The sequence below is a fragment of the Cyanistes caeruleus genome, chromosome 1 (assembly GCF_971803275.1).
Source record: "Cyanistes caeruleus chromosome 1, bCyaCae1.hap1.1, whole genome shotgun sequence".
Taxonomy (NCBI): domain Eukaryota; kingdom Metazoa; phylum Chordata; class Aves; order Passeriformes; family Paridae; genus Cyanistes; species Cyanistes caeruleus.
This window is the reverse complement of record NC_141701.1, coordinates 123,573,407-123,599,445: the sequence shown is the minus strand read 5'-3', so window position 1 is coordinate 123,599,445 and position 26,039 is coordinate 123,573,407. Positions and strand designations below refer to the sequence as shown.

At 37.9% G+C, this 26,039-nt stretch overlaps 1 protein-coding gene across 18 annotated transcripts in view; it reads right to left on the bottom strand.

Annotated features, from left to right (window-relative positions):
* CRPPA (CDP-L-ribitol pyrophosphorylase A) overlaps positions 1 to 25,722 on the bottom strand; it is a 156,132-nt gene extending 130,410 nt beyond the window's left edge. For 9 of the 18 annotated variants that reach the window (XR_015277626.1, XR_015277623.1, XR_015277625.1 and 6 more), the window contains exons 1-3: positions 25,541 to 25,722; positions 18,107 to 18,386; positions 502 to 651 (exon numbers count right to left, since the gene is read on the bottom strand). Coding sequence is in view for 6 of the 18 variants with exons in the window: in XM_086855329.1 (XP_086711455.1) it covers positions 502 to 651; positions 18,107 to 18,386; positions 25,541 to 25,695 (585 nt within the window). In the remaining 12 variants the exon portion in view is untranslated. Of the gene's footprint in view, positions 1 to 501; positions 652 to 18,106; positions 18,387 to 25,226 lie in introns of all 18 variants that reach the window. The other 9 variants (XR_015277618.1, XR_015277612.1, XR_015277619.1 and 6 more) reach the window with 2 other exon arrangements.
* Between the last annotated feature and the right edge of the window lie 317 nt (positions 25,723 to 26,039).

Below are 26,039 nucleotides of genomic sequence, written 5' to 3'. Positions count from 1 at the left end.
TTCAGTCACTAGTCAAAGTATGTATAATACACATGCAACAAGAAACAAAAGAAACATTTGCCTAGATGCAGCAAGTAATATTATCTCAGTATTTTAGAACAGCCTGTATCCCACGAAATTACTACAAAACATCATTATTACACTGTGCATCCAAAACCCTTTGATATTCTCAGTCAACAACACACACAGTTTATATAGATACCTAACAAACATATAAACCCACTCATTCAAGTAATTTATTTAATGCACAATAAAAATTAAAGCAAAATTTTCTTTCCAGCCATTTATACCCATCACCTCCTCTTGTATTTGAAAGTTAACTAATCAAAAATCTGAATAAATTAGAATGATAAGATTTTTTTAAAGACTCAGAAGTAGTATGCATACAGTTTGATGTGATCTGAAATAGATGTTGAAGCTCTCTTCTTGAAAGAAGAGAAATAAAGTTATCTTTTTTTCTTTTTAACTGAAGCAAATGGAAAGAAGGTCTTAATATCTCACCTGTTGGTATGCTTCATAGATTATATCAAACAAGAAAGCCTGAGGCATTTCACTTGCTCTGTACCTGGCACGTTCCAGTGAGTGGTCCAAGCAGCCATCAGCAGCAGAGGCAATAACAGTAGAAACTAAAGGACGGATTGCTCCTGCTGCCTGTGGAACAAAACACGAGAGACATAAATGTTATCAATATTGATTTATATCACAAAGCTTTAGTTGAAAAAGCTTGAAATTTATTTTTTTTCCTTCTTTCTTTTCTATTTCTCATAATCCATAAGTTATACTACTTAGTCTGCATGAGACTTTGAAGATCAATGTAGCAATGGAAGATTGTATAATACCTGGAGGGACAATTGATTTAAAAAAATAAAGAAATCTTAAGCCCTTCATAGACATCTACTGCAAATACATGCACAGATCTGAGACATTCATTCTTCAGACTTTCTTCTCTATACATAGTCAGCAGTTTCTATAAGGACAGTTCTAGGCCTATTCAGAGAGCAAACAGCAGCAGACACACCTGAGAAGTCTTGACAATCCACATCACCTATTGTTTTCACAGATCTCAACTTGATCTAAACAGATCTAAACTCATCAGAACTAAGCTACCAGAAAAGTTTCATAAAATTGAGCCTGTTCCTCTGTGTTGAATTCACCCAGTAAACTACCACGTAATCACACCAATGGAATCAGAGGGACCACAGCACATACATCTGAAAGTACTTAATATCCAGCAGCACTGTGCTGCAGAACAGATATTTAAAAGCTTATATTTCAGTTTTAGTTTTGCTTAGACTTGAAACCAATTAAACATATACTTTTGATTTTTTTAATCAATATATAGTATTAAGGATCTGTGGCATCTCTGAAACAGAACTCTCCCATGTGGCTTTAGGCATTTTGATACCAGAAAGTTACCCACACTTCATCAGTAACTTATCAAACACTCATGTGCTTTGGATGTAGCTTAAGAGAACTGGGACAAGAGTGGTCCATACAAGAATAAAGAAAAGAATAGTGGCAGAATACTTACCAAGTCACAGAGAAAAAGCATGCTCCCCATCAATACTAACCACTGAGAACAGCATCTTCACACTATACTGCTAATTATCAATTTTTAAGAATAATAAAAAAAGAATAATTGATGCTGTTTGAAAATATGTGGAATTATCCAATATCTCAAAACAGTGTACCTAGAAAATCATTCCCAGTGGTGAATTCTGACACTTTTTACTGCAGCTACAGATTTTCTGAGGTTTAGTGAATTTTGACACAGAAAAAAATAGGTCCCTTATAACATATGAGAGATTTTACTTATCTGTTGACAAATCCTGCCCTAATACACAAGTCCTGTCCATTCTTAGATTTCTGACCTCAGATAATCATAAAATGGCAGAAAAAGATGAAAAGTTTCTCCCTCTCAGAAGAGAGAGAACAAGCTCTCTTCCCTCCCCCATTTACACTACTAAGCAATAAAACAAAGGTGAATGCAGTCAGGGTGTTGAGCACTTTATGAGCTCTAAACTACAGTTTCTCAGCTCATTTTTTTACAGAATGAATACAAAGATGTGAACCAATTTCTCATGCCCAAAGAGTTCTGATATGCATGACCAACTAGGGCAGGGTGAAGGAAGAGATTGAAAAGATACATGTGAGAAAAGAAATATCTGAACTACCTTCTAAAAACCTGAAAAGCACTTTTTCTTACTAATACATGGAAAGAGATACCTATATAAAAACTCCATGGAGCAAAACACTATCATTCAAAGGCAAAATGTGGTACAGAAAGATCAGTAAAATTTATGTAATCACATAAGAATTATCTGTAAAGAATCTCAAGAAGTCATCTAGGCCACCTTTCTGTCCTAGGCAGAATCAATTTTACTTCTGTAATAGAAAAGACAAACTGAGAAAACTAAACACCACTACAATTTTAGTAATATGTCAGTGTATTAAATGAGGTGTAAATTTAACAGATGTACTTAGAGTAAAAGCTGTGCATAGCAGAAGTAGAGAGACTAAATTATCTGCAATTTGTCCCCTCTCTATTTCCTGTGATTCAAGGACATGGATTATTACATCTATATCCCAGCTGCTGGGCATTTGGACTATGTTACTTTGCTCTGCCATCATATTTTAATTGGGTCTTTAAGTGTGACTTAATTGGTCACACACACACACTCACACACAAAATTGTAAAATTAGAAGGTCATGGGAAAAGAGAGAGAGAGAGCAGCATGCTACCCACAGTTTTTCTCCAATTAACTATATATTTGAATTTTTTTTTTTCTGGAACAGTTACCATTCCAGAAAGCCATTTAGCAAAAGAGGATTCCTTAGGCTGATCCATTATTTTATTACAGTTTTTAACAATCCTGTCATGTTACATTTTCAGCATAAAACAGGCTGGAAGAATACAATGTGACTTGCGTAACCAAATCTCACGAGTGAAACATGCACTCTGAGGAACAAAAAACCAAACTGCAATTCTAAATAAAATTGAATACTCAGAATTAAAAGAACTCTGAAACACATTGTTTTCTTGCCATCTGGTTTATTGCACAATAAAAAATTATGAATATCTGTATTGGTATCTTTGTGACAATACTGAACCACAACTCCTGCTCTGACGAGGCCTAGCTCTTCCAAACAATTCAGAAAGACCTAATTTCTACTAAACCCAAATGCAATATTTTTTTTAACTCTGCAATTAACTTCTCATGTAATTGAAAGCTTCACAGCACTTAACATTTAACAAGTGCATATTTGAAACAAATTCAGTTTTCTTTTACAATACCCCATAACAGTCCCGCATGGCAGGCTGAGATTTCCCTCTCTTTCCTACCACTTCAATAAGAAATCACAAGCTGGGCACAATAAGATTTTTTTTCTGCAGCAGGTCCACTCAAACGATACCTGACACTGATTGAAAATATGAAACTTAATACAAAGAATGAGAGTCATGGCTGACTTCCAATCATGCAAAGTAGAGAAATTCTGTGTGTGCAGAAACAGGATAATAAGTCATTTGGTTTCAAAAGAAAGCCTCAGCTTTTACTCCAGAAAAGGACAACTCAGTCTGTGACTGAAAGCAGAATGGAGAGCTCTGGTACTTAGCAAAGCCAAGAAGTTTCAACTGCTCAGAAAACCTTCATATGATAAAGAGCTGCAGTCCAAAAGCCCCAAAAGCTGAACTTGAGCATGCTTGCTAAGGTGCAGCACTGAGTAAATACCTTAAAATCTTGAGACAAGATACAGAAACTGATTGTCTGTTTGGCTCACTTCCAACAGGACTTTTCTCTGTCTCACAAACACACATGGGCTCTCTCAACCAGATGATGTGATCCAACACAGGGCTGCATTTACCAACCCAGTGATGCATGAACTACATTAATTCCTAAGGTCACTTTCAGACTGTGTGAAATTGGGACCAAGCAAGGAAAAACACTGGCCTGTGGCCCTGCACTGTTTTCATATGGCAAAAGAGAGCTCAGTCCCAAACACAGGAAACTTTGCATCTGCAGTACTGCTGGCAACATCCCCGAGCTGGTATAAGCCAACAGAGCTGCCAAACCCATGCTGGCTTACACAGACCCCACCACACATGCTTCTGCTTCCAAAACTGGCTCATTGTATCTTCATTCATGGCCTAGGCATAACATCTGGCATGTAAAATCAAAATAATTGCAGTGTGAGTTTTGTCTTATATACAGGCCAAAGACGGGCACACTTTTAAGACGTATGGCTCATTCTGCAGTACTTCTTTCTGGTTAGCACAAACCTCCACCCTGAAAAGCACAAAGGCTTTCTGAATTCCACCTAGCAGCCTTGCAATTACTTGAATGGGGAATTTTGGAATTTAAGACAGGACTATAGACTATATTTTTTTACTCAGAAACTTAAATATTAGGGCACAGTAGGGACAATAATACAATAAGGCATTATTGTAACTAAAGGGACTTTTTTCCCTGGTAATTGTGGGGTGTAAGTGAAGAACACAATCATTTAGCTAGACCACATCTATTCAGTTACAACAGCAAGCATTTTAATCTTTGCAAGGGATTTCCATGTTGGTTTGTGTGATTAAAAATCAGTAACAAAAAAAATATTTCCATATTAGGAAAAGAGAGTATCTACTGAGTTTCAGGTATTTGAATTTTATTTGTTCTAATTTGAGAAGCATTGACTTGCTCTTTATGTCAGGAATGCACAAGTATCTGGCCCAGCTCTCAGGCGAGGTTCAGGCATGAACTTAAAAATTAATAAAACAAAGAAAACCTATCCTCATTTAAAATTACAAGTACCTGCTAATGTCACTGTAGTTCTAAAAATCTTTTTTGCACTTTGAATTACCACAGCACAAAATACAAATCCTGTGAGTCTACAGCAAGTTCATGGGTCTTATACTGACATTTTCCTACTCAAGAGAATTTGTCTTCCAATTTCGAATAATTTTGAGCCAGACCTCAAGTAGGTTTGCCTTCAAAGTCATACAGAAAATGTACCATACACCCTTCCTGAATGTAAAGTGGATACTCAACAGATAATTAAATTTAATTTCTTTAAATGTCCACTTTACAGCCTTCAAGCTGCTCTCCTTCAAACACAGTCAAGCACCAACCTTCGCATGTCCAGGAAATACATTTCTTTCCCCCATTTTTGCATATTTTGTTAAATAAATCAGTTTAAGCATCCAAATATGAGTGATCAAGCTCTTAAAATACTGCTTCATAGCATAACAGACATTGAAACAAATACCACTAACTGGTTAGTTTTCTTTGGCAGACAAGATATTGGAAGAAAAAACAACCTTCTAATCTATGACTTCCTTAAAACAATGCCAAAAATGTCCTAAGAACGCAGAATTCTATCAACTTCAGGGCAAGTGACAGACTCCTGTCACTCAGAAGCAAGCTCATCTATTGATATGATGAAACTGAATCCACCTCCAGATGCTTTTATAAACAACAGGCGTCTTTTATGACCCATTTTAAACTGCACAAATCAAAAATATTTACAAAAAGATTCTAAGTCTTGTGTTCATTTTTTTGCATAAGTGCCTAGACCACAACACGAATTCAAGAATTAAAGATTCAATGGTGACTGAAAAAAGGTAGAGAATGAAGTGCATGAGGAAGGTCAGTATGACAAGGCATCACAAGTGTTTTCAGTGGATCTAAGGTGTACTAACCCACCTTTTCACTAAATAGTAACATATTCTTCTCAGTTTATCATACTTCCACTCTAACAAGAAGTTTAAATGTGTATTCAGTGAATCCTTAACCAGGGTGAGCTTTAATATCAGACAATACAATCAGTTCAAGGACTGCTGAATTCAAACAGTTTTAATGACATCTTTTATTACAAAATTAAATATGAATTTTTAGATCACAGAAGCTAACACACAACATAACAACTTGGCTAACATAACATAATTTACTTTTTTCTGAATATTCATAAATAATTGAAACTATAATTCTATTTATAACAAGGTAATATTAGGTAGTAAAATCCAAACAGAACCATTAAATTTTTTATAAGGATTAGGGAGGGAGATGAAGCTTTTATCGCAAGCAACAAATTATCCAGCTTAGAGATATCCAAAATGCAGTGCAGCATTCAGCCAAGACCAACACTCCCCACCTACAGCACAACACACAAAGAACAAGTTATCCAAGAGCCAAAACCTCCAAAAGAGCATGAAAAACCAGCACACATCACTGATTTGGTCATTTTGGGTAGCCAATATTGAAACAGAACAATGCTAAATAGCTGCAAGTCTCAACAAGTTGAATGACACGGACTAGGAAGAAAAAAAAGTTGTAGTGCTACAAAATCCTTACAAAAAATGTCAGAGCTACAATACCTTTTGTTTTAGAACAGTGTGGTAACAAGCTCAGACCACCACAGATCCTCCAGGCTGGCATACTAAAATAAAAGTATGCTATATCTTTGCCATACTTACCTTGTCCCAAATAAGCCCCTGTAGTACATTAAGTACTAATGCAGACCCACAAAGTCCACTCACACAGCCAGTCTGGAACCCTCAAAATCAAGTCAGTGGGAATGACAGCCTAAAACTTTACAGAATCAAGTCATAAATGAGCAAAGCCTTCCAACTCTCTAACATGACCTCTTTTCACATTTCAATTACACCAGCAATACTTTTCTTCTCCATTCATAGCCTCTGTCTCCCCTGAAATTCATTTTCCCTATGCCGTCTTCTCAGCTGTCTTGTAGCATTAAGTGTATATTTTGTATTTCATTTATTTAATATTTTAATCATCCAAATAACAATTCAATGTTTGAATATTACTTAGGAATAGGCCTGATATGAGACATAGCAAAGCAAGCCTTTGAATGCTAAGTTTAAAAGAACATTCCTATTCTTAAGCTTTAATCTGTTTGCTCAGTATTCATATTTATAAATTTTAATTCTTTATTCAGACTTGTTTTCAACTCTGACAAGTAAAATATAACTAAAGCAAGACTCACAAATAATTTAGCCACCTTGCCTTAGAAAAAATAAATTTGGCTTGCATATATACACTGAAAACAGAAGTACATTAGAAACACATTTTCATAATTTCAAAGTAGGTAACTTCTTTGAAACTGTATGCTGGAGATGGTGGAGCTTGTCACACTTAGTAGGACAACTATATCCATCCTGGAACACCATTAAAGTCAGTTTTATAACTGTGAACTTGGTAAACCTACAAGCAATTTTATCTTGCTTTTCCAAGAAGGCAAGGATTGCATTAGGTCGCTGGTGAACTACATAACAATAACAATCAATGTCAATTTAGACAAGCTAGGTATCTAACAGTTTACAAATATGTCCTGGAATGTTTTTTGTTGGGTGAAAGACTATTTATATGTTTTCAAACACTACCATCTCATAAGAATTTCAGTCTAAATTAGGTCTGGCTATGAACCAGCAGAAGAAGCTCAGAATAACTATGATTAATTTCTTCTCATTTTATTCCATCAAACTGTTTCCACATGTTACTACAGGGAAAGTACTCTTTTATATGGATCAAACTACTTTCCAGGAAGGGCATTCACAGCCATCTACAGTAAAAGAAGAAACAAAACAGAAATAAACATAGTATCTCTGATGCATGAAACAGGTAAAAACCTGTATTTCTGTTCAGACATTTGCATTCAAACTAATTGTATCTACAGTAATCAACATACTTCAGCCACACTCAATAATTACCATTAAGTTAGAAGAACTGTCTCTACTGAAAGATCTCTTATTTCAAATTTATCAAACAGAACCTTCAAAGCAAAATTCAAAAACTTAATTATAGGATTAAAATATTTCATATATTTAAGAGGATGTTCTTTTCAGATTTCTTCTATATCTAATAAAAGAAAGGCATATAACCATTTTTGAAAAATAAAGCAATTAGAGAATTACTTCTAATGCACATTTAAGGTATAGCATTAAAATACCATATAAATTTATCTTATGATTATTTTTTTTTTCTTTTAATTTTCTGTATTTTGTATCCAGCTCTTATCTAGGACTACTATAACCAAAAGTCTTAATCTATGAGAAGTTTTATGATTCCAGTGCAGAGGTGGAAGATTTAGGGTATTTCCTTCTTCAATCTACAGAAATCCTAGCAAAACAACTCTATTTCAATGGACAAGATGGAGGCAGAAACAAAGTCATGACATAAACCATAAACCATCATGCCTATACAGAAGTGCAGTTGAAAACAACTATTCAGCTATGCGAGAAAAGTTTTCTAAACTTAGGTGTGAACACTTGTTCAAGCCCAAACTAGCCAAGCTTCCAAACTGAACTAATACAAGCCTGCACATAGTCCTCAGAGTTCATAACCTCATTCTTCACCCAGAAACCACCTACTTTCTGGATAGCAAGGCAAGGCAGCAGCTTGGTTACATGGTTTCAACTCAAACCTGTCACCCTCTGCCCCCGTAACTCATTCTGTAAGTGCTGTGTCCAAAAGACTCCCCAAACCAGCTGCACACTTCTCTTGAAGGACCAGATACAGCATGGAGTCAGTCAGGACTACAGGACAAGCAAGATGACTCAGTGAAGAGCAGCACACCACAATAAAGGTATAGATACTCTCATTAGCATGCAGAAACATAAATTTGAGTGCAGGGCATCACATACTTTCACCCACACTCACACCCAGACTCTCCCATGTAGCATAGACATAACTTACATGACTGTGCTGTGGTGGGGCCAGGATTCCTTCTACCTATTCCTTCTACTGACAAACAAGCACAATCTACAACCTGGGCTGTGCATCCATTAGAAACTAAGTCTGAAGAAAAAGGATTACCTTCTTTCTGCAAGGGCATCTTCTGCCTGAATATTCTTTAACAAAAAGAATAAATCCTAAATTCCCTTATTCTGAATTTTTTTGGGAAAAAAAAATCCAACAAAATTCATAATCCTTATGGCTATGGCATGTTTGATTCTCATTAGTGAGCACTTGAATTTCTTTTACATAGGCAGTATCACCAGCCAATGCAATTTCAGCTATCTTGACACATTTCACTGGCAGCTTTTAATTGCCCAAGGACAGAACTGGTTAAAATGTTAAACAGGCCTACTCTTACACAGATATTAAACCAAATCAACAGCTAGACAAAAAGAAGGTTAATTAGAACACATGTAAGGAGTTTTGAACACTAGGAAAAAAGGCTTGTATGCTAAACTTCACCTAATTTCCTTAAAAGTCTGTTTACCCAGCTGGCTGGAAGCAACAGTCAAACTCACTAAAATTGGGCACATGTTAATCTTAAACCAACACCAGGAAGGAAGAAGTTATAATTGTGTTTATTCCTAGCTGAAAGAGAGGGGATGTTTAATCAGAAATTTAATATAGTCTTTGATCCAATGTTAATGAGCTGACACTATGTTGTACATTGAAATGACTTCAAAGACAAAGGATGCCTTAAACAAATGTAATGTATATTTATGACACTGTTTAAGAAAAAGAAAACATTTCTTCTAATGAGGTCACCTTTATCAGAATATACTATCTGAGTAACTGGGGATAGCACATGTACATCAAGACATGTCAGAGCCCAAATTAGCAAGAACAAACTAAGGAAGATAACAGCAACTGTTGCTCAAAAATTAAGATGGCACATGTTCTTTTTTAGTTTACATAATTTCTGTTCTTTTGTATTTCAAGCATTTACTTCTAGTATCTGTAAATATTGTTTCAGTCTTACCAACCACATGCTAAATTCCAAATGCTATTCTGTGGGACAAATAAGAATTCTCAGAGAAAATAGAAAATATTCCCCTCAAAAAGACAGAACAATAAGAATACATAAACGAAATATATGTATATATATATATATATGTTTGCTTTTAAAGTACAGGAAAGAAGCTGAAAGAGATGTATCACAGGTTGCAATTTTTCAACACACAGCACTGAAAACAAGCTCAAAAATGCACCATAAGAAGCAAAACCAAATACAAATGCACTAAGGGAAAGAGAAGAGTGCAAACAATGACACAACATTTATGTGAACATTTGATTTCATATTAAAATTGTATTTTTTAAAAAAAGCAGACAAAATAAGTCATGAGAATGCCATTTATGTTGTTCTTGTATCATGAATTACTGACTTAAATTTTTAAAACAATAAAGCATAAAATTGCAAAAGTTCACAAGATTAAACCAACATATACATTATAATGTGTCATACAAATTAGATACAATTTCTTCTAATGCATTCTTTATCTGTTCATTCCTTGTGAGAATTCAAGAATGGTCAAGAAAGTTAGTGTTTTCCATAGACACCATAGCACAGTACATTACATAAAATATGTTTTGTCATATTATTAGCCAAAAAAAGTTCTTACCACCTTATTCAACATATTAAACATATATTTTTTTTTTTTTGTCACAGTGCAATAACTGGAAATGTTTAACAACATGCTCTCATTTACCAAGGTTTTTTGGGGTTTTTTCCCTTCTAGATAAGTTTTAAAAAATATTTTAAAGTTTGGCATAGAGTCTGTATAATGCTACTAAAGATCTATATTAAGTATATGATACATACCACACTTGGCATCCCTCACCTAAAGAGCAGCACTTGCTGGTGCAGAGTTTCAAGACTTTTTTACTACCTACTTATTCTTTTCAGTTGTCAGCAATAACTGTACATTATACACAATTACAGTGGATTCTATAACATGTATAATTTGGTCTAAGCAATTCAAATATTTCAAAGCAAATCATATGGCCAGTAACCCACCATCAGTTTTCAATATTTTTTGAAGCATTTTAAATCATACTTACAACTTTACATTCTGGAATTTATTCAACATAACTGACAATAAGATGAGCTACCAGCACTTTCTTGTTCTACCTCGTGCTATACTGCAAACCTAGGTGGCAAAATTTAAACAAAACATTTGCTCTAAGAAATTAATGAAACACAAAAAACAAAATAAATTTTGCCACTAAAATTAACAAGACTGTTTGCTTTACTTTGACTGCATAGTATTACATTGAATTAACAAGTAATTAAGCCAAATTTACAGTCAGCAAGACATCTTTCATACCCCCAAAAATTTTCCATTGCAAAAAGCTACCAGTGAGCATGCACTCTGCCATAATGGATTTTGCATATTATAGTAAATCAATATAAGGATGAGTTAGCACTTGAATTCAGTGGAGCAGAAATCTTGATGCAACTGCCACAGGAGTTAAAATTGTTTTTAGGGGGTTTATACTTAAAGAAGAATATTTTACCTCCAGACAGCATGCAGCAACAGATCATTACAAAATCAGTATCATGATGTGAAGGTTACTGATCCACTGCATACCATTTAACACATGATTTGCATCATTTTATGAAGAAGAAAAAAATCACAATGTTTTGTAGGAAGACTCTTGCACAATTTAATCAACCAAATGCAAAACTGCAATGTTTAATTAATAACTCCTTTCCCACGCATACAGTCCTGAGGAACCAAACCCCACAGGCACTACAGTTTGTGGTCACACAGTGCCCTAAGCAACTCTGCACTTGCTTATCAAATGTCTTTGCCTCATGAGCTTGCTCAGCTGCTCCTCTCAGAACTGCCTATGCCTCTCCTTACAGGAAACCTTGGTCTCAAGTTTCTTTCCCTTACAGGCCATTGAATTCAAAATTTCAAGTCACCTCTTTATACAGGCTTCATCTAACACTTTCTGTTATCAAGGGCCTTGTAAAATGGATCGTTTCACCTTACCATGTCAGTTTGGCTCAAATAGTGACTTTAATACATGTATGTGTGGATTTGATACCTCACAAATTCTCTCCTACACACTCCAGGGCTCCTCAAAGTTGTTTTAGTTCTTTCTGTACTACAGGCCACTTACTTCTTGGAAATAGGAGGATAAGCACAGAACCAGTCCAGCAAACAATTACAGCATATGAAACAGGCCAAGTTGGCTTTCAGAAGCTTCACCTAACCTGCAGGGCTGGTGTGGTCCGTGCCACAACCACCCAGATTACAAACTCAGTCAAAATACAGCTGGGAACATTTCTGCTTGAAAACTCTATCTTCCTTTTCAATGCAACATTTGGTGAAAAGGAGTAAAATTTGCATGCCTAATGCTTAATCAGAGAGGTATGGCCAAGAACCTCTTCCAGATCTTGCCATGTAGAAGTTGCTAGAATGATCCAAGGCCTTTATTCAGCTTCTCACACATGCTGGACAAGATTTCCCTTATTTTAAGGAACTACTCTTTAAACCTTTTATCTACTACAGGAAGAAGAAATTTGAGTGCTAAATAGACTTATCTTTGCTAAAGGCTGCTTCATTTCCCAAATGTAATATTGTTTTCTCAGATAAGGCATAGAGATTTTAACTAGCCTCAAGTAAACAGCAGTAACATATATGTAGCTTTTCTAAATTTAAAGGGGAACATTTTATAGACATTACATAAAAATGACCCCAACAACCATTTAAGTACAGCAAATTATGTTCAGACTTTATTTTCAGAAGAAACTAACCCTATTGATTAAAAAAAAAAAGGAAAGTAAAAAATAATGTGTGTAGACTTCCAGAAACTAAAAAGTGGTAGATTAAGCCACCTTTTAAAAATACTAGTTGTATTAGTACTGGGCTGGTTCTGTTCGTACAACACACAGATGCTGCCAAGAAAACAGGGAGATTAAGTTTCTGTCTATGATTTATGTATTTCAGTTGGGTGAGGAGCATCCTTCATAATAAAGGTGGTGAATCGTCTAAAGTACTTAAATTGAGACTGGGAAATGACAGAGCTGTTTTTCCACTTACCATGCCCTCCCACCATCAAACATTACATCTCGTTAGGACTTAGACTACAAGTATTTACTAACAATGCATTAGTTCTCCATTCAACACAGAAAACAATTAACAACTTGGCTAAGAAGATTTTAATTTCTATGGGACCAAAAATGCCATAAGCTATGGAAACATCACTGTGCTTTCGATAGTTATCCATTAAAAAGGAAAAATGCATTGTATAACTGTTTTTTGTACAACAGCAAAACCACACTTTATTTCTTCTCACATTCAGGCTTTCTGAGGCACCCCAATCTTTACAATAATGTAGAATCATAAAATAGTTTGGGTTGCATGGAACCTTTAAGGGTCATGTAGTCCAACCCTGCTGCAATGAACATGGATGTCTTAAACTCTGAGTAAAATCAGGTTGCTCAGCCTTGTTCAATCAGACCTTGACTGTTGAAGGGATGGGGCATCTATCATCTCTTTGGGAAAACTCTTCCTGTGCTTTACCACCCCCACTGTAAAAAAAATATTTATCTCTATCTAGTCTGAATCTACTATTTTTTAGTTTAAAAACATCGCCACTTGTCCTATTTCAACAGACCCTGCTAGAAAGTTCGTCCCTATCTTTCATGTAAGACCCCTTCAAATTACTGAGAGGCCACAAGAAGGTCCCTCTGGAGCTCTCTTGTCCAGGCTAATCAACCCTAACTCTCTCAGCCTTTCATCACAGATGTTCAATACAACTGATTATTTCTGTGGCCCTCCGCTGGACCTGCTCCAATAGGTCCACATATTTCTTTCATCCTCTCTGGGCTGAGGGCCCCAGTGCCAGATGCAGTATTCCAGGTGGATTCTCACAAAGTGGAGTAGAGGAGCATAAACCTCTCTCTGGACTGCTGGCCACAGCTCTCCTGGCCCAGAACACAGCTGGCTTTCTGGCAGTAAGTGCATATGGTCAGCTCATGACCAGCTTTTAATACACAAGTACCCGAAGTCCTTTTCTGAAGTATCCTCTCAATCCTTTCATCCCCTAGCCTTAATTGATACAGGAGCTTGCACTTGGCCATGTTGAACCTGTGTTCACACAGGACCACAGCTTGAGTTCGTCCAGGTCCCTGTGCATGGCACCCACCCCTCAGGCATATCAACCACACCACTCACCTTGGTGCCATCTATATATTTGCTCAGGGTGCACCTGATCCCTATGTGTCTGCATCAGTGAGGAATTAAAGATTATTGGTCCCAGTATGAACTCCTGAGGGACACCACTTGGCACCGATCTCCAGCTGAGTATTGAAGTTTTAACCATTACCCTCTCAACACAGCCGTCCCAACCAATTCCTACCCCACTGACCAGTCTACCCATCACATCCTTCTTTCTCCAGTTTAGACAGAAGGAGATTTCGGATGACTGTGTCAAAGGCCTTAGAGAAGACCAGAAAGGCAATATTAATAGCTCTTCCTTGTGCCACTGATGAAGTGACTCCATCATAGAAGGCCACTAGGTTGGTTGAGCAGGACTTGCCCTCGGTAAAGCCATAATAGTGCTCTCTAATCCCCTCCCTATCCTCTATGTGACTTAATAGGCTAAGAGCATGTAGGTCTTAAAATGTTATTTTGTTCTCAAATTGATGAATAACACCCTTACAATTCATTAATAATTATTTTTACATTTACATTAATCACTCTCCTAAAGTACAAAACTTATTCCATTCATGTCAAGATGGTAATAGTAATACGCCATCGGTTCTCGATTCTGTTTTTGCACAGGGGTCTGACAGGACAGTGAGAGCCCTACAAAGCACCAAGCATACAATGAAAGCAAAACTTCTGAGAATACAGACAGAGGATAACTTCCGATGACCCAGTGTATAAATATGAATCAAAAACAGTCTTGTCACAGATGCAGCCTTTGCAGCTGGCTAAAATCAGTCTTTGAATATAACAAAGAGGACAAAGACTATGTGTAAAATATTCTATATATGGCAAAACCATAGGAGGATAAGAAAACAAAAATATAATTGTTCCAAGAGAAAAAATGTAAAGAAAGGTCAGAGGGGGCAGAACCACTCCAGCATTCTGTCCTCATTCAAGTACACCACACCAGATCATCTTATTTATCCACCAAGTCTCCCTTTACTGTCAGTGAAGAAAAAGAGGTGGTTTGTGGTTTGCCACCCACCAAGTTTTGCTAATGTAACTCAGCAAGCATAGATAGCAAAATAAGTGGGTGAAAGAACAGGATCCACAGGGGTCCATGCCTTCTGCTCCAGCCTTCCACTACAGTACAAGCAATAATGGCAGGATGAGAGGAACAGACTGAGCACAACACATAGTGTTTTCTGTCTGGGGTTATTATTTTGACCGACTGCCTCTGTGACTAGGAGTCCGAGTCTGTGTAGCACTGTACAGCTGTATTGGCATGTAAGCTTTGTTCAGGTCCTTGCTAAAGCTCAGAATAAAGTAATGATGTTAGACAGTTTCCAGAAACCAACTTTTAAGAATGCCATTTTGACTTAGTCCTTTCAACATAACATACTGTACTTTCAAATCTAGTTTATGTTAACTAGAGAAAAAAAAAAGTCTTTGGATGTGTCTTCTTTTTGTAAACTTTCAATAGCAGAACTGACAAGTTCCCTCCCACCTTCCTGATTTCTTTTTCATGTAAGCATTTTTCATTTTAGTTATGTTGTTTAAAATGCAATGTTGGCAAGAATATATTGCTAGAGGCTTTGGACTGATGCCTCTTGAAACTTCCACATTTCCCAATTTTTACTAGCTGTAAAGAATTTGTTTCTAGAAACATATAATTTTAATTGCAAAATTACCCCAAAAACATAAATGGAATTTAATTGGTTACAAAGTAATATTTTGACATAATCAAGGAGTTATTTGGGGGGTTTAGGGCATAATTTATTAGTTCTGGTAAAGGTACACATTTTTATTTCCACAGGCAAATAACAAACTGATTAGTAAGTGTAATAAAGCAGTTTATTTGTCTGACAATTGGCAGCTAGAAGTGAAATAACTTATTTGATCAATTGCCATTTTAAAGAACATTAAAGCATCTCATAATTATGTTACCTATATGGTATGCAGACATATAACAATACAGCATTACCCCCACTATCACAAGTCATTTAATATAATGTTTCTGCTAGGTTTTGTACCTTTCTACATAATGCAAGAGGAAATAAATACTTTTTGTACTGAAAGATTGAAGAACTGACATCCTTTTAGATACGCAAATAATTTGACCATAGGAAGAACTAAACATCATAGCTGCTCTCGATCAATTTTTTTCCGATATTCAAAACCATGCATACCAGTTTTGAAAAAGTCATAGCTTTCCATTTAGTTCTTCAGAATTCTGTAGTTCTCTGGAAACAGCCACCTGTCTCTTGGTAGTTTTCCAATTTATTACATAAAACAAAATTCTTCTCATGTTCCTTAATTCAATTACTTTGTCAGGTAATTTCAATAGCACCAAGCTCTTAAAGCCTTTGAGCACACATCTCTCTGTTGGCCCAGACTTGATGAAGTCAGTGCATCTCAGCCAACGAAGAAAGCCACCACAGAGCAAATGATCACACATTTCAGACAAATGTTATGCAATGGAATAGACTATTATACATGTATACAACTTTTTGAGATCAAATGACACTTCAGTGATCCAGGTTACAAAATATTTACTGGTCAGAAGTTCAGGTGAACTGAAATACACTGATTTGAGAAGGTCCATGGAGATTGCCTTGGTTCCCCCTAATTTTTTACTTTAAATACCTTACATCAAATTAAAAAGAAAATCAGGAGAAAAATATTATACTAAAATCACAAAACTTTCAAGAAAAAGCGAACAAGTTAAATTCAAACAAGATATACGTGCAAAGACAACACAAGCACATTCAGAAAAGTTATTCCCATTTCAACCCAAAACCAGTACAGTTAACTCTATTTTTCTACCACTCTCAAAGAAGCACATTTGAAACTGATTTACAAAGAGGATTTATTTTAAAGTCTTTGGCAGAGAATCAATTCTGAAGTGTTATTTTGTATTATATGAGAAATAATTTTAACAAGTTTCTGACCTTACAGAAGTTAAGTCTCAATACCTGGAAACCTATGTTCTAAATCACTGAAAACTATTGTGCAGAGTTTCTATTTTATTGCCATTTCTTATTATGCCTATCTACAAAACTACAGGCCTACTAAGAAGAGGTACAAAATATTAAGATTTGCAACATAATGTTCTGAGAAACTTGACATAATTTGATTTTCATAATAAATATTTTAACAAGCTATTTATTCCCCTTCTACACTATGAAGATGTAGGAGCACTAGGGAAACACCACGGTTCATTCTTCAGACTCATTGTTCCATTGTCAAAGTTGTGAACCACCTGTCAATTACCTTCTACCACTTTTTCTGGTAAAGAAAAACAGTGGTACATTTTCCTAGTTTTCTAGAATCCAAACAATCTGCTATCACTAATGATAGCAAACAAACCATGTTCTTGAAGCAGGGAAGCATTATGAATACTATTCATGGAGAATTCAAGAACAAATTAAAGATAACACATTTTGCAAACAAGACTGTGGCTAAGTCAAGATTCCGTATATCTCTGACTTAGGCAGTTCATCTATCAGTTCCTCTTATTGCCAGTGCACGCCTCTTCTATCCTTCTACTTGCATAACACAACTTCCACCAACTCTTCCCCTTCATGTACCACTTACTTTCTCAGAAATCCTTTTGGTTTCTGTGATCAGTCATCAGATGCAGTGATAAAACAGGAGACTATCCAACCTACAGCTGGAGGCTTCCCCCTAACCCTGTTTCCCAGCAGTTTGCAATGCTTGCAGTTTCTAAAACAATTTAGTATTAATACAGATACAGCTCCTTTGCTGCTTATTCAGGATTTGCATGTAAATTCGAGACGAAAGCACAAAGTCTGCAAGTCAACCAATGCAGTACATAGACTCTTTGGCTAGTATTAGTAATCACTAACAGAACTGCTCCAGCATTAAGTGATAATTCTGCATGGAAAAAAAAGGTAAACTATCATTACATAACCTACCTTTCAACTAACAAATTGCTGATTGCTTCAATTTCTTACTGACAGTCTCTATGGAAACAATTATTCTCTTAGGAAATAATACCTGCAGCATTTTAATGTCAACCTCCCCCACCTGACATCTCTGCATAATAGGGAATCTGGATCTGTTCTACTTAAAAAAAAACCTCATCACACATTAATAAAATTGCTAGAAAATTCCAATTTATCAATCACTATTTTAAGCTGTACAGTATAAAGAGTTACATTGCTGTATAGTACATACCCCATGTTCTTTAGCAGCCATAACCACTTTTGAAACAATATCTTCTTCGACAAAAGGCCTCACAGCATCATGGATAATCACTACTTCTGGCTTCTGGAGCAAATGGCAGGAAAATTCATCCTCTGCAAATACTTTCAGTCCATTGAATATTGACCGGTGACGAGTTATTCCACCTTTTACTACTGTAACTCTTTTGTGGCCATATTTTTCAATGATAGTCTTCATTGTTTCGATATTTTCAGGAGAGACCACCACAATAATGTCAGATATCCAATTTATCCTAGAAAAATCAGTACAAAACCAAAGAAAGTAGACATGAATGACTAAATAAAAGTGGAGAAATTCATAACAAAAAAAAGAGAAATTCATAACAAAAATTCAAGATGGCTAAATAAAGCACCCCTCAATAAACCCAAGTCCATGTTTTTGTACTCTACTCCTTAAGGGAGAGCTATAACAGAATATTTAGACCAATAACACTGGAGTTCTTGGAAGGGACTTACTTCCAACAACCACTTTGCAGAGGGGCACATTCTGATAACTCTTCAAAAGCCTTGAAAACATTTCTTACTCCAGCATTATTCCTAACTTCAAACAGAACTTCTAAATCAAACAGTGACAGTTTGCTAATCAGTTTCTAATAACTTGGTAAATCCTGTGGCCTGGAACACTCCATGTTCCAGTGAAGCACACAGTGTACAAGGGAACAAGACAATCAAGAAAAAGTCTGAAACAAACATTACTATCAAGACAGGCATGAGCAGTAATTGACAGAATGCTAATGAATGAAAACTGTAACACTTTAATATTGACGGGAAACATTATAACTGTAATTAAAAAAATATATACATATTTACAAACACAAAGGTTTCTGCTGTAGGAAGCTAGAAAAATATAAAAACATAGCTGTGCTAGCAAAGAATACCATATCAAAAATACACTTTTAGAGATCTCCAAGATTTTACTGTTGGTATCAGTCTAGCTCTAGAACTGATGGGTTGTGGGGGGGAAGTGAATGACCCACAGACCACAAGAATTAAAACCAATCACAACTGAAGCCAGGTTGAAATCATACTTCTGTCACAGTATCTAAGAATACAAATTCTACTCATATGTGGCATACTGTACTTCAAAACAACAGAAACACCATGATTGAAATCCATTGTAGTGTCCTATTTTCTACATGCCTATGTAGAGAACATTAAAAAAAGAATTGTGTTCCCTTTCTGTGTCTCCACAGATGTCAGAAGAGCGTTTTAGCATGCCAGACAAGGAACTCATCAGATGAGCAATGATTAAAAAAAAACCTACTATGTTAAAATGACCCATGTGTAGCTTATACATCCAACTAGGGAGAAAGAGAGACAAGTATGATACACTGTCTCAACTAAAACTAGTAAAGCTGCTGAAACTAATATCTCAGACAGAAGAACAGCAAAGGTACTAAGAACTAAATGTTTCCAGTTTGAAAATAAAAGTACAAAATTTACAGTTCAGAAATACACAGGCTCAAGAGATACTGCTTTTCTGCAATGACACATTAGAAGGCATTGCCTGGAAACTATTCTTACTTCAAAAGCAAATTAATCTGTGTTATAAAGTAGAACTACGTGAAATAACAGAGCATCTTCTAATTTATGTATGGAGGTCATGGGGGGGTTGTAATTAATAATAATCTGTGGAAAACTATTTCAAAGAATTGGAAAACAACTATTTAAAATAAAGTGCTATTAGCATCTTCAAAAGAAAAATACTTGTCCTTATGCTCATTTTACTATTAGCAAAGGAGGAAAACACAGCCAAACCAACATATCCTCAGCATTCTTTTAGTATTGAAGTTGCTCAAATGTAAAGTCTGAAGTCATGTGGTTTCAAGTTTCATTTCAACTTGTCACTCACTAAATGCTGAGAGTCAGTCACTTAAGAAAGCAAAATTCAGGAAGAGCTGTTTCACACTAAATGATAACAAGAGCTCTGCATTTCAATTTGCAGAAAGACTGTAGCCTTACACAGTACCCAGAAACTGGACAGTCTGCACAGTCACTGTGACTGTGTAAGAAGAGCATTGACATTGCCATTTCTGGAGTCAAATGAAACAGATTATGAGGCAACTGGATAGTACACAGCATCTTCTGAGAAGCAGAGAAGAGAACACAAGTACTGGCCAGCCTGTGATAAATCTCTGCACAGAGGGGGTGGAATGGCTCAAGGCCTCCAGTGGTACAATACACCAAAAAGTGACAGGATGCGGTCACAGCTCCACCCTGTGTCTGCATAAACACATTTGTAAACTTGAGTGTGTCCTCCTTAAACTCATTCTGGACCCACATTCTATAATTAGAGCTGGAATTTAGGGATGTAACATATTCATGTAAGAGCATAAAGGTATTGTCTAGATTACATACAGAACAGCTTAGGTTTTGTACCACTAAAACTCATGAAAAGTACTAATCCAGTAAAGTGTGCTACAAATTTAATGAATGAAAGCTGCGCACCATGAAAATTCACTAGCTCTTCTGAAGATCTGATTATGGAAATGTTGCAAAGTGTTTTAAAGAAGTAGAAGGATATCAGTATACACCCAATCTGGTAGTAAATTAATCTTTTTTCCCCTCCTTCAACTTCCTTTCCTTCAGAAAGGATTTCCCACATCCTTTCCTTCAGAAAGATTTCATACTAAAATAGTAATCTATTCAGGACATGCTCAAATTCAGTTTTAAAACACCATTTCAAACACCAATTTTATAACTGTAATATTGGATCAACCTTCAGAAAGAATCAGCACAATGCATGAAGAAGATCACAGTGCTGAACCCCAATGTGCTTTAACAGCACAAAACTCTAGTGCTTCCATACAACACAGGCTGAGGTTCTAAAGTGGAAAATCAAGTCTGACTCAATGAAATAAAAAGACAAGCCCAGTTACAATCACTTTACAACTGCCTTGGGAGGAGCCCAATACTAGCAGAAAGCAAACAATGAGGCAGAAAAGGACTATATGTTTGTTTCCTGTAGCTATACTTCTCGTCATCACCTACATATAGACTTACTGCCTAGTAAAAAATAGTATTGTTCCAGTAAATTTCAGAAGTACAAACACTTTTACTAGCTGAGCAAGAACTGAAAGTAGGGGAGCTCATTACCTCAGCAACAGATTAAGCTGTTTCTTCAAAACACAGGCTGCAGAGGAAATGAAACAAACCCACTTTGAAACTGTATCACCTAAATGGCATGCTGAGGTACAAATGTGACCCAGATTTAACCCTCTACCAGTTCACTCACACAGAAACCAGTGCTGAAATATGATATAAGGCTTAATCAATCTCTTGCAACTCTCACTTTGCCACTAAGAAAAACCTATTCAATATAACCTACTGAGACCAGCAAAACAAGGCCAGAACCAGACAGTCACTGCTGAGATGGCTTTAGCAGTTTCAGACAGGATCTTTCACTGTCACAGAAACTTTCAGAGGTGTAAGATAAATCATATTATATTACTTTTGCTAACATTATGAAAAACCAAATGAGAAAAATAGGCAACAAGGACAAAATCCAGTTGCAGAATGCAAGCATAACTTTTTGCTCCATAAAAGCATTGTTATTAATTTACTGATATATGTAAAAATATATTAATACAAATTATCTCTTACAGTACAAAAATGGAAAAAGGAAGCTTTTATGGTATATTAAGAAAGTTTGGAGGACCTCATGTACAGAAACCATTCAATGTTTTCCAGAAATAAAATGCTCCTTATGAGTCAGACATGATAAAAAAAGATACCTCCATAAAATTTGCTGTAACTATTTTTTGCTCATAAACTGTTAAAGCAAATAAAAATTTTTTTTTTTTTTTAAAAAAAGCTAATGACTACTGGACAAAAAGAAGTATCAGAGTTGACCCATTTAACAAAACTGTAACTTTGTGACTTATAGAGCCAGTGAATATGCATTGGTCAATGGAGAAAAATATTTCGCAAATAACTGTGCAAGACACTTCCAAAGAGGTGCTCCTTTGGGAGCTTCCCCAGGGAATTTTAAGAGACCTCCCCCTGTTTAGAGATACTACAATAAAGAAAACAAAGCTGTCTGAAGCCGTTATGGAAAATTTTAATCCTGCCAGTGAAGATATAAACTCTTCTTTCCTCTTTTATAACTACTCACAATACTTGCAACAACTGGTGAAATATGAGCACAGCAAGAATACCAGCAGCATATTTGTTCCACAACAATTTTAAAATCAATCTTTACCTTAGTTTGTTCTCCTCTCTACAGATTTAGTAAAATATGCATGCACATGTGCATACAGAACTAAGAATCTTCCCTGTCTCAGAAAAAGAACTGAAAAGGTTTTATTCTAACAAACATGCATACACAGAAAAAAAAAATAAAATGACAGAAAAACTCTGCTAGTTGTTACAGAAGCAAAAACAAGGAATGCCATTCTAAGTCAGTTGAACTTGTTGCGAAAGCCTTGCATAGTTCAACAAAAGCAGGAACAAATCCAATGGGAAAAAGAGACATTTAAGTTTTCTAACACACTTTTAGCCTGAAGGTAGGGCCTGACCTTCCTATCAGTGCCACTGCATTGGCAATTAAAACCAACGATTTCTCCTTACCCCAGTTTTGTTCATCTCTTCTTCCTTGGGGTATCATCTGTGATTATTACTGGCAGGCCAGTGTTCTACATGCTATTATCCTATACAACAGGATGCAATTGCTTATTCATTCAAGTCTGTTCTTGTCTCATCTGCTGGTTTTTCCACATTGATATTTAAGAGTCTCACTACTTTCAGCTGAACAGCATAAAAATCTTTTGCTACTGATCTTTGAAAAGCACATGCAGAGCAGCTGCACATCCTTGAATTGCTCATGTATTTGTCTGTAGACTGCTACTTCTTTTCTAGAGTTAGAAAAGTTCCAAAATAGCCATACCAGTCAAGATGTCCAGTTCAACAGAAGTTATTACAGGCTAATGATTCAATGACCCATTCAATTACATCAGCTAAACAATATGAGAGGATAGTATCAAGCTACACACAAAATCGGCCATTTATGGGTAGATTGCATGATAAACTGCAGTTCCTCAATATTACATGCTTGTGCCTGCATACACACAAAGTAAGAACAAGGTACATACTTCGCAGTTTCAGAGCCAAAAATAAGTGTTGAGATGAAAATGAAAGCCATCCCAAGCTTTGGAGTCTGTTCCCAGCTCCTCATACACATCTATACCAATCAACACTCCAATTCAGCAGAGGTGGCAGGAAGTTCTGCTTGACAGAGCACTGGCAGAGGTTATTGCGCTCCAAAGCGAATGCACCAAGTTGTTACTCTCACAATCAACTTGGTTGAACTGTACAACTCAGAATCAACCTAATTTTCTGAAGCTTTAGGACAAGTATAATACTGTTGCTCAAAGTATGTCTATTTTTTCAATGCTTACTGGCAGTAAAAATAAAGATTAATTTTATTTTATTTTTTTTAGACGCATAACATTTCCTTCCCAAACCTCACTCTGTTCTCTTTTCCAGGTCTCCAATATTTTCCAGGTCTGAGTGAGGATATAATTATTCTCTGTAGATTCCCATGACATTTTGGCAGAAATTACAGCTGTGGCAAGCTTTGGATTGGATGCTTTGCTTACTGATGTGTATAGCTTTGCAACTGGCTGCTTTAATGAAATGGCTGAATTAATGAAAATTAAATAAAGAAAACAAGCAGTATTTCTTTCATGAAGTAACAAGTGACCTGAGGGAAGCCTCTCTGGGTGGGAATGGAAAAAGAGTCACAGTTTTGCAGTTGTACAGATTTCCATGTGTTAAGAACTTCAGGAGATTCTGGCAATTTCTTTCACCAATCTCCACTCTTCCCCATTTATTCTCTCTAAAAATCTAAAAGTTAATGAAACACATCCAGAATTCCCTTGACACTCTGTTCCTACCTGAGGTGTTTCAAGTGGCACTAGAAGCAAGACTTACATTATGTTAACAATTGACAGTAATATATTAACTGTCAGTCACATGCCTAGAACTCAAGAGCCTTATGGAAAGGAAAAGCCTGGCTGCTAAGAAATCCCATTACTTTAATCCTTTCCTCCAACATAGAATCATAGAATGTTAAGGGTTAGAAGGCGCCCTAAAGATCATTTAGCCCCAACCTCCTGCCATGGGCAGGGACACTTCGCACAAGACCAGATTGTTCAAGGCCTTGTCCAGCCTGGCCTTGAATGCTACCTGGGCCCTTGGGCTGGGGCATCCACAACCTCCCTGAGAAACCTGTTCCAGTTCCTCACCACCCCAACAGTAAAGAATTTCTTCCTAATACCTAACCTAAATGTCTCAACTTTCAATTTATACCCATTTCTCGTTGTGGTATCACTACAACATAAACGTGGGAAAGTTACATGTGAACTTTTACACTACATAAGCCATCAGCTTCTAGTCCAGCAACTATAACTAAAACATTTTTTCCTCCAAATTTCCTGCTGATGCAAGGTGTTTTACGATGGGCAAGAGCGGAGCATAATGCAATGCTGTACATCAGTGAGTTGACTCATCCTGTTATGAGGAGTAGATCACTTTTCAAAGCCTTTGGACATTATAAAGACCATCTCCAATGGCAATGGCAGAACAGCTCCCTTTTCAGGGCTGATGGGTAGTCCTGTGACTGTCTCCAATAGCTGCGGTGGGCTCACAGCTCACCAAAGCGGCCACTGCAGCTACACAAACCCTCGAGCTTCGAGGCTGAGGGGCCTCGAACAGATGCTCTCCAGTAGCCAAGGAATAAGGCACAGCCTCGAAGCATGGACAGGGCTGGGGAAGGAGGGCGGAGAGCCAGCCGAGATGGCGGTACGAGAGCCAGGCTGGGCTGGGGGAAGTGCCCAACTCCCGCCCAGAACTTCTTCCCAGGTGAGGGGGCCCATGAGACACACCTCATTCCCTTCCCGGTTTGACCGGGCGGGGAGGGACGGAGAGACACCACAATGTAAACTAGACCCGCCCTAGTACCCAGGGCCTGAGGCGAGGGCAGCGGGGGCTGCCTGCGGCTCTCCAGGGCCCGGCGAGGGCCGGCAGGAGCCCGTGGGGCGCGGTCGGGAGCCGAGCGGCGCCGGGCTCGTTACCTCTCCATGGCCCGCACCGCGTAGCTGACGAGAGGCCTCCCCTGCACGGCGCAGAACTGCTTGGGGGTGGCACCGCCCAGGCGCTCCCCACTCCCGCCCGCCGGCAGCACGGCCGACACCGACACTCCGCCGGGCGCGACGCCGCTGCTGCAGGGCTCCATTTGCGCCGGGCCCGGCGGCGGCTCCGCTCCGCGCCCCCCGCGGCAGGAACAGCGCAACCGCCCGCCCGCCTGTTTTATTCGCCCACGACGTCCGCGATCCAAAGAATCCAGCGCCCGCCCGCTCGCCTGCCCCCGGCGCGCACCGGGCCCTACCGCTCTCCCCCCCCCGCGCTACGCGAGCCCCCGCAGAAGCTCCCCCGGGTCCCGGCGGCCCCGAGGGAATGACCGGACCGCGGCAGGGAGCGCCCACGGCAGCGCGGCACGGCGGGAGCGGGCACGCAGCAACACCACCCGGGCACGGCGGCCATGGGCCCTTTAAATGCCCGGCACGCGGGTGGCTCGGGGCGGGCGGGGCGGGGCCGCGCTGAGGGGCGGGCGGGGCGCGTCCCGCCCTGTCCCGCCGGGAGCGGGGGAGCTGCGGAACGAGACAGGGGATCCTGTCCCTGTGGGAAAATAAGCACAGCTCGAGTGGCGCCGGGGGAAGAGCAGCTCGAACCGTGGGCCCTGCGTCTTCGTGAGAGTCCAGCAGTCTGGCTGGGGACACCTGCTGAAATGTGGTGATTGTTTCTCTTCATCCTAGGAGGGGGAGATTGGAATAGGATCGTACTGGAATTATTAAGATTGGAAGACATCTTAAGTAATTGAGTCCAAT